The sequence below is a fragment of the Schistocerca americana genome, chromosome 10 (genome assembly GCF_021461395.2).
Source record: "Schistocerca americana isolate TAMUIC-IGC-003095 chromosome 10, iqSchAmer2.1, whole genome shotgun sequence".
Lineage (NCBI taxonomy): Eukaryota > Metazoa > Arthropoda > Insecta > Orthoptera > Acrididae > Schistocerca > Schistocerca americana.
The window spans coordinates 79,785,782-79,799,127 of record NC_060128.1 but is presented as its reverse complement, the minus strand read 5'-3'; the positions used below and the strand labels follow the sequence as shown (position 1 = coordinate 79,799,127).

General features: G+C 41.9%; 1 protein-coding gene across 1 annotated transcript in view; it reads right to left on the bottom strand.

Annotated features, from left to right (window-relative positions):
* The window catches only part of LOC124552643 (guanine nucleotide-binding protein subunit alpha-11-like), a 150,489-nt gene that overhangs the window by 49,025 nt on the left and 88,118 nt on the right, over positions 1-13,346 (bottom strand). Inside the window, exon 3 of the mRNA XM_047126970.1 lies at positions 627-781. Within this exon, the coding sequence (XP_046982926.1) occupies positions 627-781 (155 nt within the window). The remainder of the gene's footprint in view (positions 1-626; positions 782-13,346) is intronic.

The window sequence follows — 13,346 nt, the reverse complement described above, 5'->3', positions numbered from 1 at the left end:
CAACTGTCATGCTCTGCAACAAGATATTTTGTGTTACTAGTGTACACCAACCTATGTCCATTCGTCCTCATTGATAACTTGGTGGTGGTCATGCCAATGTAAAGGGTTGAACAGTCTTTGCTTAACAGCTGATACACAATATGTGTTGTTCTTTCACTGGTGGCTCTCCCTTTGGTAGTATATGTTTTGCCAGTTACAGGGCTGGTATAGTTGGTGGTAGGAGGGTGCACAGGGCAAGTCTTACAGCAGGTACAGTCACAGGGGTAGGAGCCATACAGTAGGGGGTTGGGTGCAGAAGGAGCACACAGTCAGATAAGGACACTGGCGAGATTGAGAGTGTGACAGAAAGCTATTCTAAGTGCGGTGGCCAAAATATCTTTCAGAATGGACCTCATTTCAGGGCACAATTTTTAGGAAGTCGTAGCCTTGTTGAAGTATCTGATTAATACATTAAAGACCACGATAATACAGAGTGATTTTTTTATCCGTCCAATTACATTATATTTTCAAAAATTGAGGATTTCGTGAGGAGAGATTTTTAAATTCTGTAGTCAAGTGTGTTAGAGCTATGTTAGTTTAGAAGGTTCAAAATATCATTATTAATAAGTAAACTTAGTACTTCTTACTATTTTGTGGAATCCAGGAGGTATAGCTCATCTCGACGATCGTAGCAAATTTGTACATTCGCGTCATTCCAGACCTCTCTGATAGCTGCCAAAAGTTCATCATCCATTTCAGTCACATTTCCTACATTAATGTCCATGATTCTTCTTGCACATTCCTGTAAATATTTTACTTAATATTAGAGACATTAATTCATCAAAATGCTAAATAAATAAATTCAATGCAATGTTATCTGCAAGAAACTGCTGTTATTACAGTTTTTTTCACTTTTTAACCTTAACTGGATGTTATCGGATACATCATTGTAGTTATTTACACTTTTCAGTGGATGATTTCATCACAATACCATCACCACCACCACAACCACCACTACTGCTAGCGCCAACAACAACAATGAAGTGAAGAGTTTAGTTTTATGAGCACATAATAAGAATGAATGATTCCAAGTGAACTAAATACATCTTTAACTCAAAACTGAAGACAAAGAATGCTGTGATAGACGAACGTCAAAAAAGATCTAGACAAAATTGGTGAACCTGTAGATTTGTGCCATCACGACATCTTCAGAAGAGCTGTAGTGATGTTTCACACTTTCTGAGAAGATAATTGAGCAGATGGTGCCAAATGGTCAGATGAATGGTCTGCTTGATGAAAAACATCAGGGTAACAAAAACAAGAAAAACTGAACATCTGTCATAAAGGTTATAAGCTTATCATGGTCCTTAGATGTCAGAGTAATGAAGTAAATAATAATGATAATGATGATTGTGGTGTCACTGCAAGGCACCACACTTGCTAGGTTGTAGGCTTCAAATCAGCCGCGGTCCGTCAGTACACGTCGGACCCGCGAGTCGCCACTGTCGATACTAGCAGACCGAGTGCCGCCACTCAGTCTTACAAGACAAGCTAGCACATTGGTCAGTTCTACAGTCGACTTAGGAATGGTTCACTCATTATAGCTTCAGAGATCTCATGTGCAGAGGCGCTAGTTAGCATAGTCTTCAGCTAAGTCAGTAGCTGTGACCTAGCCAGGCACCACATACTGTTTATGCATTGACAATTGATCCATATGTGTGAAGCAATCAGAATTGTAAAGAAGTATCCGCAGTTCAGTCTATAACTGCACTTGTAAATATTATTGTACAAAGTCAAGATTGACGTTCACCGCTGATGCTGAATTAAAGCTAAGTATTTAATTGTATTCCTGTCTACTAACTTTCTAATCACCTAAGATGTTCCAGAGACATCCCATCAAATATAGTTCATTGATCCTCATGTTAGCCTAGATGATCAATGCTTGCAATTAATGGCCACACCTTGTGATCAGACTAAGAGTCAAATTGCATGACTCAACCAGGTCACCCTTTTTCCATGAGGCCCATAGTTTTGCCTCATACATAACATTGATGATGATAGCAAAGTTTTATTTTATACAGAATGCTTTTGAATATGCTGCACAAGCAAATACGCTGAGAGAAAAAAAATCACAACACGAAGAAGGATGTGTGTGACATATTTTTACATCTGAAAGATGATGACTCTTCCAATTTTGCACTAGTTGCTTGAGGATGCAAATCAGGTTTGCCTTAAATACGTGTTGTAACATTCCATACGCTGTAGTTACCCCTGAGGTCAGTCACGGTGAGTTTATGTTAGTCAGGATTGCCACTAAGGTGACAAAGATACCATTAGCGACACCGCTTCGAACAAGGTTGTGAAATAAAACTACAAGAAGTTGAATGTTCTCCTGTGGTACTGCAGAGAGACTTACAGAATGTAGCCACTGTACACGATTGCTGGCAGCGGTGGTCAGAAGAATGTACAGTCGCAAGAAGACTGGGCTCTGAATGGCCACGTGGCACTACCGAGATGGAAAACCCTCGTGTTCGGTGTATGGCTCTGGCGCATCGTACTGCATCTGCAGTAGCAATCTGCGCAGCAGTTGGCACGACAATGACACAATGAACTGTTACAAATTAGTTACTTTGAGGACAATTCTGAGCCAGGTGCCCTGTAATGTGCAACCCACTGACCCCAAACCACCACCATTTGCGACTTCAGGGGTGCCAAATGAGAGCTCATTGGAGGACAAGGTGGAGGTCTGTTGTGTTTTCTGATGAAAGTCGGTTCCGCATCGGTGCCACTGATGGCTGTGTGTTGGTTAAAAGGAGGTCAGTTGAGGGCATGCAGCCAACCTGTCTGTGTGCTAGACACACTGGAGCTACAGCTGGAGTTACGGTCCGAGGTGCGATTGCGTATCACAGCAGGTGCACTTTCTTGATTATCCCATGCACCCTGACTACAGATTTGTTCCAACAGGATAACACTCCCCACATACCACTGTTGTAACCCAATATGCTGTACAGAATATCGATATGTTGCCTCGGAATGCTCGATCACCAGATCTGTCTCCAATTGAGCACATACGGTACATCATCGGTCGACAACTCCAGAGCAGTATTCACACCCAGCATTAACCATCCCTGCCTTCCTGACCAAGTGGAACAGGCCTGGAACTCCATCCCACAAACTGACACCCAGCACCTGTACAACACAATGCATGCATGTCTGCATTCAACGTTCTGGTGGTTACACTAGTTATTAATGTACCAGCAGTTCACATTTTCAATGGCTTACCTCACACTTTAAGGAGATGGGACCTGGATAAACTGAAAGAACCAGAGGTTGTACAGAGTTTCAGGGAGAGCATAAGGGAACAATTGAAAGGAATGGGGGAAAGAAATACAGTAGAAGAAGAATGGGTAGCTCTGAGGGATGAAGTAGAGAAGACAGCAGACGATCAAGTAGGTAAAAAGAAGAGGGTTGGTAGAAATCCTTGGGTAACAGAAGAAATATTGAATTTAATTGATGAAAGGAGAAAATATAAAAATGCAGTAAATGAAGCAGGCAAAAAGGAATACAAACGTCTCAAAAATGAGATCGACAGGAAGTGCAAAATGGCTAAGCAGGGATGGCTAGAGGACAAATGTAAGGATGTAGAGGCTTATCTCACTAGGGGTAAGATAGATACTGCCTACAGGAAAATTAAAGAGACCTTTGGAGATAAGAGAACCACATGTATGAACATCAAGAGCTCAGATGGAAACCCAGTTCTAAGCAAAGAAGGGAAAGCAGAAAGGTGGAAGGAGTATATAGAGGGTCTATACAAGGGCGATGCACTTGAGGACAATATTATGGAAATGGAAGAGGATGTAGATGAAGATGAGATGGGAGATACAATACTGCGTGAAGAGTTTGACAGAGCACTGAAGGACCTGAGTCGAAACAAGGCCCACGGAGTAGACAACATTCCATTGGAACTACTGACGGCCTTGGGAGAGCCAGTCCTGACAAAACTCTACCATCTGGTGAGCAAGATGTATGAAACAGGCGAAATACCCTCAGACTTCAAGAAGAATATAATAATTCCAATCCCAAAGAAAGCAGGTGTTGACAGATGTGAAAATTACCGAACAATCAGTTTAATAAGCCACAGCTGCAAAGTACTAACACGAATTCTTTTCAGACGAATGGAAAAACTAGTAGAAGCCGACCTCGGGGAAGATCAGTTTGGATTCCGTAGAAATACTGGAACACGTGAGGCAATACTGACCTTACGACTTATCTTAGAAGAAAGATTAAGGAAAGGCAAACCTACATTTCTAGCATTTGTAGACGTAGAGAAAGCTTTTGACAATGTTGACTGGAATACTCTCTTTCACATTCTAAAGGTGGCAGGGGTAAAATACAGGGAGCGAAAGGCTATTTACAACTTGTACAGAAACCAGATGGCAGTTATAAGAGTTGAGGGACATGAAAGGGAAGCAGTGGTTGGGAAGGGAGTAAGACAGGGTTGTAGCCTATCCCCAATGTTATTCAATCTCTATATTGAGCAAGCAGTAAAGGAAACAAAAGAAAAATTTGGAGTAGGTATTAAAATCCATGGAGAAGAAATAAAAACTTTGAGATTCGCCGATGACATTGTAATTCTGTCAGAGACAGCAAAGGACTTGGAAGAGCAGTTGAACGGAATGGATGGTGTCTTGAAGGGAGGATATAAGATGAACATCAACAAAAGCAAAACAAGGATAATGGAATGTAGTCGAGTTAAGTCGGGTGATGCTGAGGGTATTAGATTAGGAAATGAGACACTTAAAGTAGTAAAGGAGTTTTGCTATTTGGGGAGCAAAATAAGTGATGATGGACGAAGTAGAGAGGATATAAAATGTAGACTGGCAATGGCAAGGAAAGCGTTTCTGAAGAAGAAAAATTTGTCAACATCGAGTATAGATTTAAATGTCAGGAAGTTATTTCTGAAAGTATTCGTATGGAGTGTAGCCATGTATGGAAGTGAAACATGGACGGTAAATAGTTTGGACAAGAAGAGAATAGAAGCTTTTGAAATGTGGTGCTACAGAAGAATGCTGAAGATTAGATGGGTAGATCACATAACTAATGAGGAAGTATTGAATAGGATTGGGGAGAAGAGAAGTTTGTGGCACAACTTGACCAGAAGAAGGGATCGGTTGGTAGGACATGTTCTGAGGCATCAAGGGATCACCAATTTAGTATTGGAGGGCAGCATGGAGGGTAAAAATCATAGGGGGAGACCAAGAGATGAATACACTAAGCAGATTCAGAAGGATGTAGGTTGCAGTAGGTACTGGGAGATGAAGAAGCTTGCACAGGATAGAGTAGCATGGAGAGCTGCATCAAACCAGTCTCAGGACTGAAGACCACAACAACAACAACAACAACAACAACCTCACACTTACATTAACCTGTCGTCTTGCAATATTAAACACTTAAATATGTTACATAGACAAATTTATTCCTATAATTTAGTTACTTTACACTAATTAATTTTTTGGTGTTGCAGTTTTTTTCTGTCAGTGTATTAGAATCAACAGATATATTGTAATGTTTTGAATATGACATACAATTCTTTAAATTATATGTAATTTGTATAATTATTCTATTTCTGCAGAATGAGATTTTCACTCTGCAGCAGAGTGTACGCTGATATGAAACTTCCTGGCAGATTAAAATTGTGAGGACGGGGCGGGAGTCATGCTTGGGTAGCTCAGATGGTTGAGCACTTGGCCGTGAAAGGCAAAGGATCCGAGTTCGAGTCTTGGTCTGGCACACAGTTTTAATCTGCCAGGAAGTTTCATATCAGCGCACACTCTGCTGCAGAGTGAAAATCTCATTCTGGAAACATCCCCTAGGCTCTGGCTAAACCATATCTCTGCAATATCCTTTCTTTCAGGAGTGCTAGTTCTGCAAGGTTTACAGGAGAGCTTCTGTAAAGTTTGGAAGGTAGGAGACGAGGTACTGGCAGAAGTAAAGCTGTGAGGACAGGGTGTGAGTCGTGCTTGGGTAGCTTATATGGTAGAGCACTTGCCCGCGAAAGGCAAAGGTCCCGAGTTCGAGTCTCGGTCCAGCACACAGTTTTAATCTGCCCGGTAGTTTCATATCAGCGCACACTCCGCTGCAGAGTGAAAATCTCATTCTGGAAACATCCCCTAGGCTGCGGCTAAGCCATGTCTCCGCAATATCCTTTCTTTCAGGAGTGCTAGTTCTGCAAGGTTTGCAGGAGAGCTTCTGTAAAGTTTGGAAGGTAGGAGACGAGGTACTGATAGAAGTAAAGTTGTGAGAACTGGGTGGGAGCCATGCTTGGGTAGCTCAGGTGGTAGAGCACTTGCCTGCGAAAGGCAAAGGTCACGAGTTCGAGTCTCGGTCCGGCACACAGTTTTAATCTGCCAGGAAGTTTCTTATTCTATCTATGTTCATTTCTTCTATTGAAGTCGATTTTATTGTTGTTGTTTCTTTCGTTTTTTCTTTCTTAGAAAGAGAAATTTACAAATACTGAATATCCAACAGGACTTTGTAACTAGCACAGTTCTTCTATACATCAAACAACAGTACTGGTCATCTGGCTTCTCACCCATTCTATTCATTCCATGTCAGATGATGTTATTGCCAACAATGCACTTCTCACCAGCAGAATCTGCTGCGATCTCGACATTCAGATGCTGAGGTAGAAAAACAATTTAAGCAATAAAAGTGCCAACTGAAACATCAAGTAGACTGAGTATATAGAATGTGGATCTTAGGTTAGTGGTGGCATTATCAGAGAAAACCAGCCATCCAGCAAACTAAGACATTTAACTACCTCAGCCCATTTATAATTTTGGGCAGTGATACATTCCCAGACACTAGAGTACAGATGAAATGGCCCAAAGTCAGTGGAGAGCTGAGTGACAAGAAAAAATATCCCAGCCATAAGAAGATGGTATCTGTTCTTTCGGACATGTCTGAAAGAACGGATACCATTGGTGACCATGCATCTCTCTTAGAATGAAATGACAATTAAATCAAGACCCTAAGCTTTCAACAGGCATTGATATACATCAATGGGGACAGTTGAAAATGTTTGCCCTGACCGCGTGACTCAAACCTGGGATCTACTGCTTACATGGCAGATGCTCTATTCATCTGAGCCACCGAGGGCACAGAGGATAGTGTGACTGCAGGGATTTAACCCTTGCACGCTCCCCGTGAGACTCACATTCACAACTTAATGTCCACACACTACATTTTTAGTGCCCCTGCTCATTACACTCATTACTCGTGGCAGACAATCTTACTGCACCCCATAAGAGTCGGGCAATGCGCGTGCCTCCAGCACAGAAGAAGAAGGTCAACAACCAGTTAGCCTTAACTATATGAAGGTGGTATCTGTTCTTTTGGACATATCCAAAAGAACCGATACCATCAGTGATCATGCAACTCTCTTAGAATGAAATGATAATTAAATCAAGACCCTAAGCTGTCGACAGGCATTGATATACGTCAACCGTTTTAAGGGAAAGCTTTATAGGCATGCCACCAACATGGAACATGCATAAGGCTATGTTGGGCAACAGTTGCAGAAAATAAAGAAATGTTACATTGAATGGAAATGAAACTGTTGCACTGGTTTGCATGTGTTACAAGTCTGGGCTGTACTAAACAAATGTAAGGAAATGGATGGGAATGACTGCAATCAGCAGCAACTTAAGATAAACACATTTTAGGTGGAACTGGCATGTCACCATAAGTGATGATAACCACATGGCAAAAACTGCCCTCCCTTAGGAACCATTCTAGTGACAAAATGGAAAATCCATTGACATGAGTGACTTTGACAAGTGGTGGACTTTCATAGCCCGGCTCCAGGGAATGAGCATCTCAGGGCAAACGATATCAGTTAGCTGTTTGCCTGCTACTGCAAAAGCAATGGCATCTTTGAGCGAGATAACTATCTGTGTCATGACAGCATAATGGCATAATCATTATTCAGTGATGATAATTAACTCATGTTGATGCCAGCCATCAAATTTGCATGTTACAGACCCAGTGGAATACATCTGACATGCTTTTGTGCACCAGCTCCGCGCCCAAAACCACCGGCCTCTAATTTATGGGAATTTTTTGACTTGTCTGTCTGCTGCCACAAACATCTAGAAAATTACCAAGGACTTGACTCCATGCCACACAGCACCTCTGTCAATGAATCCCATCTCATGTTTTTATGAATCAGTATTCCAAGAAATGTTACATTCAATTTTGTTTTCACCCCGGTAACTATGCATACGTCCACACCATCGATTGTCATTTTGCCTCTTCATGTCTACAACTGGTATTTGGTGGGTGTCTACACTGAGATGGAACTTATTACAAAATTTTAATTCATTGTATGCTTCACGTACACAAACAATAGACATATCTGTGTACAGAACTATTTAGAACTAAAAAACAGTATTTCATAAAGTATATTAAATGATGTCTCTCCTAAGAGTCATCAGGCACATTCTTTCTGCTGCTTCTGCAGTTATTTGCAATTTTGTTTTTGTATTGTTTAGCTGGAGTCAGCTGAAACAAATACTGGTCATTAGGTCTTTAATGATGGAAAACATCCACTTGTTTCCTGTTACAAACAAAATGTTTTTTGAAGAGTATTTCATGTGCCCTTTTGATAGAGCAGTCTCTTTGTCTAGTGCAATATTCATTTTATCACTATGTACTAACAGACAGCAAGACATGAGGAATAACCAGCAGCAGTATTCAAGCACCATCCTGGCCCACACTGACTGCTACCACAAAGCATGCAGCGCTACTGAGTCGCTGCTGGATTGATGTTTATTCTTCGTGTTTCACTGTTCCTATTAATACGTATTGCAAAACCAGATATAGCAGTAGACTAATTTGTGAGCACTCTATTGAATGGGCATGTAAAGTATGATTTTGTTTGTAATGAGAAACAAACCTACTCTGTATGCTTTCTGTTGACAATGGGGGTCATGTGAAAGGCGTGATGAGCTGTAATTGATTGGGCTGACCCCAGATACACAATACAAAAACAAAATTGCAAATAACTGCAGAAACAGCAGAGAAAATGTGCCTGACAACTCTTAGGAGAGACAACTGGTATAAAAAAGCAGTGTAGCCTGAGCACAGAAACATGAAGCAGACCATATTTAATGTTAATGGTTGCAGATCTGTATTCATCATTTGATGTTCTTAAAGTAAAGTGCAGAATTCATCAATCTGAGGGTTGTTTTGAACACCACAGTGCGTCAACATGCACGATCCTGTCGGAGGTGGTTTACTGTTGCCTTTGTCTGACCTTTGAACTGACTCACCCAGCCACCTACAGGGGAACCAAAGGTTTAACCTGGACTCCAAATCATGATCCAAATTGGCATTATTCACATCAACAAACGTAGCCAGAGGTGAAAGTAGTAGTACGTGCCAGAAAAATCCTAGGACTGTCTGGGGATCAAACCTGAGACCTTTGTAGTCTGGCGCTCTTATCACTGAGCTGCTACACCACAATCGATGTCCTCTCATTAGTCAGGTAGTATTTTATCAGTTCACAGGTAGTACTTCTAATTCCAGGATTCCACAATTTATCTAGCAATATTGTAATACTGACCCATTTAAAAGCCTTTTCAAGGCTGTGATAGGATAATATGCCCTTTTCTTCCATGCCACAGATCAGTTCAACAAGGAATTGAGCAGCTGGTACACTCATGGATTTGTTTGTTAAAAACCATTATGTTATTCAAAAATTAAATTTTGATTTGCTCAGTAAATTTATGGCCTTATTGATGATAGCCTTTCCTATTGTCTTTAAGAAGACAGGTAGAAAAGAGATCAGCCTGAAATTTTCTTTTATGTTTGTCATATTTCTTAAAGAAAATGTGGTTACCTGAGATATTTTCAGTTTTTCTGGTATTGCACCAAAAGAAAATGGCACATGATATTAATAAAGTGGAGCATTGCACGGTAATTCACTTTCGGTAGCAGTCAAGGGCATCCATGCTCGGGGGAGAGGAGGCCGTGTCCTCCCCCTGGCTCTCAGGGAAAGAAAAAATATAGTGTAGTCGGGTGTTTTTCTTTCCAGAAAATGATTTAAAAGTCAGTATTATGAAGAGTTTTTCACAGGACCAGAACAACACTTTTTTTGTGGCTACTAACAAGTTACCATTCAGTTTCAAAATGTTAAAAATACTCCATACCCCCAGGTTTAGCTCCCCACCCCCCGCACCCACCCTCACAATACAAACTATCATATAGGAGTCCTTGATAGAAGTGAAAACGTTGCAGCTGCGTAGGCCAATACAGAAGACTCCTTTAGCTAACTGGTTCAAACAGAAATAGCTTGGTACATTTCCACTGTTGCTGATAATGAATTAATGTATCATGCTTCACTTTATTAATGTGCTGTGTCACTTTGTTTTGCCACTCAATCAGTGCCTGATAGTACTGTGGTGTGGATAATTTACACACATCTCTAGAAAAAAACTAAACATTAATTATGAATTTTTTTTTCGATGTGATAATTACAACTTTATAACTACAGCATTGCAGGTTACCTCCTTTGAAGTAAATTTTGCTGTACCACCATGTGGTTTGACTTTGCCTTAAAAACACCATAGATGGCAATGTAGTGATACTCACAAATACTAATTGTGTCTTCGAAGGCTCAGTGAATTACGCATATCAAAAAGAAAATTGCACCACCCCGGTTCCCAGAATTCCTGACGACAGACGTTGGCTGTGGATACTGTATCACAGACGCAGTCCCTTCTACTGTTCAGAGACGTAACTAAACCCACCCAAAGAAGTAAACAACCGTGCATTAGCAGCACTTATTAGACAGAGAGGGTCCAATGGCCGATCAGTTTCAGTCATTCCACCAGGAAGAAGGTACAACGCTAGTGTTGTCTGTAGTTCAACAACATGTAGACCATCAATACCATGGTTCGAACGTGTCCACATTGTTACTTTGTGCCAGGAAGGGCCCTCAACAAGGGAAGTCTCCCGGCGTCTCAGAGTGAACCAAAGCAATGTTGTTCGGATTGGTTGGTTGGTTTGGGGAAGGAGACCAGACAGCGTGGTCATTGGTCTCATCGGATTCGGGATGGATGGGGAAGGAAGTCGGCTGTGCCCTTTCAGAGGAACCATCCCGGCATTTGCCTGGAGTGATTTAGGGAAATCACGGAAAACCTAAATCTGGATGGCTGGACGCGGGATTGAACCGTCGTCCTCCCGAATGCGAGTCCAGTGTGTTGTTCGGGCATGGATGAGATACAGAGAGACAAGAACTGTCGATGATTAGGCCACCCAAGGGCTGCTAATGCAATGGATGGCCGCTAGCTATGGATTATGGCTTGGAGGAACCCTGACAGCAACACCACCATGTTGAATAACACTTTTCATGTAGCAACAGGACATCATGTTAAGACTCAAACTGTGCGCAATAAACTGCACGATGCGCAACTTCACTCCCGACATCCATGGCAAGGTCCATCTCTGCAACCACAGCACCATGCAGTGTGGTACAGATGTGCCCAACAATATGCCGAATGGACCTCTCAGGATTGGCATCATGTTCTCTTCACCAATGAGTGTCACATATGCCTTCAACCAGACTATCGTCGGAGACGTGTTTGGTGGCAACCCAGACAGACTGAACACCTTAGACACACTGTCCAACGAGTGCAGCAAGGTGGATGTTCTCTGCTGTTTTGGGGTGGCATTATGTGGTGTCCACGTACGCCGCTGGTGGTCATGGAGGGCGCCGCTACAATACGTGTATGCCATCCTGCAACCATATTGGCAGCATATTAGCTAGGCATTCGTCTCCATGGATGACAATTCACATCCCCATTGTCCACATCTTGTGAATGACTTTCTTCAGGATTATGACATCACTCAACTAGAGTGGCCAACATGTTCCCCAGACGTGAACCATATCGAACATGCCCAGGATAAAATGAAAAGGGCTGTTTATGTATGACGTGACCCCAACCACTCTGAAGGATCTACGCCGAATCGCTGTCAAGGAGTGGGTCAATCTGGACCTATGATGAACTTGTAGATAGTATGTCACAATGAATACAGGCATGCACCAATGCAAGAGGACATGCTACTGGGTGTTAGAGGTACCGGTGTGTACAGCAATCTGGACCACCTCCTCTGAAGGTCTCGCTGTATGGTGGTGCAACATGCAATGTGTGGTTTTCATGAGCAATAGAAAGGGCGGAAATGATGTTTATGTTGATCTCTATTCCAATTTTCTGTACAGGTTCTAGAACTCTCAGAATCGAGATGATGCAAAACTTTTTTTGATGTGTGTATTGTAGTTGTAATTTTCTGTGACAGGTAGAACAGACAACAGAGTGCTTTCCGTGTTGTTCATGACCAACGTGTTTTCCACACCTGGTAGGGTGCATATGGGCTGTGAACAGTGTCACATATTGGACAGTCAATGTGAAGGACATAGAGATGCCACAAATGTGATATAGCATTATCAGCACTTGTCAGAGCCTGAACTGGATCTCATTGTGGATTCCTATTTGGCCAGTTGGTAAAATCATTTAATATCCAGATTTCTGCGGTATTCGGATGAGACAATGCCTTGATGTTGGAGTGTGTAGGAATGTCAGGACAGGCATACTCATCCTCAAGATTCCAATGCATGATACATGACCACAACAAGGGGGGGGGGGAAGGGGGGGTCTGGTGTATTGTGCATGAGCACATCATAACCCTTTCACATCTGCATGATGTAACATTCAATAACAAATAACAGACTCCCTGCAATATTCTGTGTCATCTCACACTTTCAGAGATTAGCATCAGCCAGACTAGGGAATTAGTGTCCCACATGTTGGCTGTGATTAACACCATGTCACAAATGGCTGCATTTGAAGTGGTGCAGTCACTGGGAAGTACGAACTGCTGATGAACGGTGTCACATTGAGTTCACTGATGAACTGCATTGTATGACCATTGTCAGCAAGTATGGTGGTGCCTGGAAGAGGTCCCATGCTCCCCATATATTGGAGAGGCACAGTAACATTGCTCCTTGCATCACCAGGTGTAACTTCAGGTCACAGCTGGTAGTGATTGATGAAAATCTGAATGCGCAGTGGTATGGTCGCGGATGTCTTATGTATAACCTCTCATGTGACAATACTGCGGTGCCATTTTTCAATAGGACATAGCTCATCCTCATGTGGCAAGTGTCTCTATAAACTGTAACAATGAAAATAATCAATTTTTGACAGTGTAATGTAATTGGATAGCTAAAAGATCATACTGACCACATGCAGCAGGAGAACACACAAATTAAAAAAAGTCTTACTTATGGAACCTTTTATAGCCAG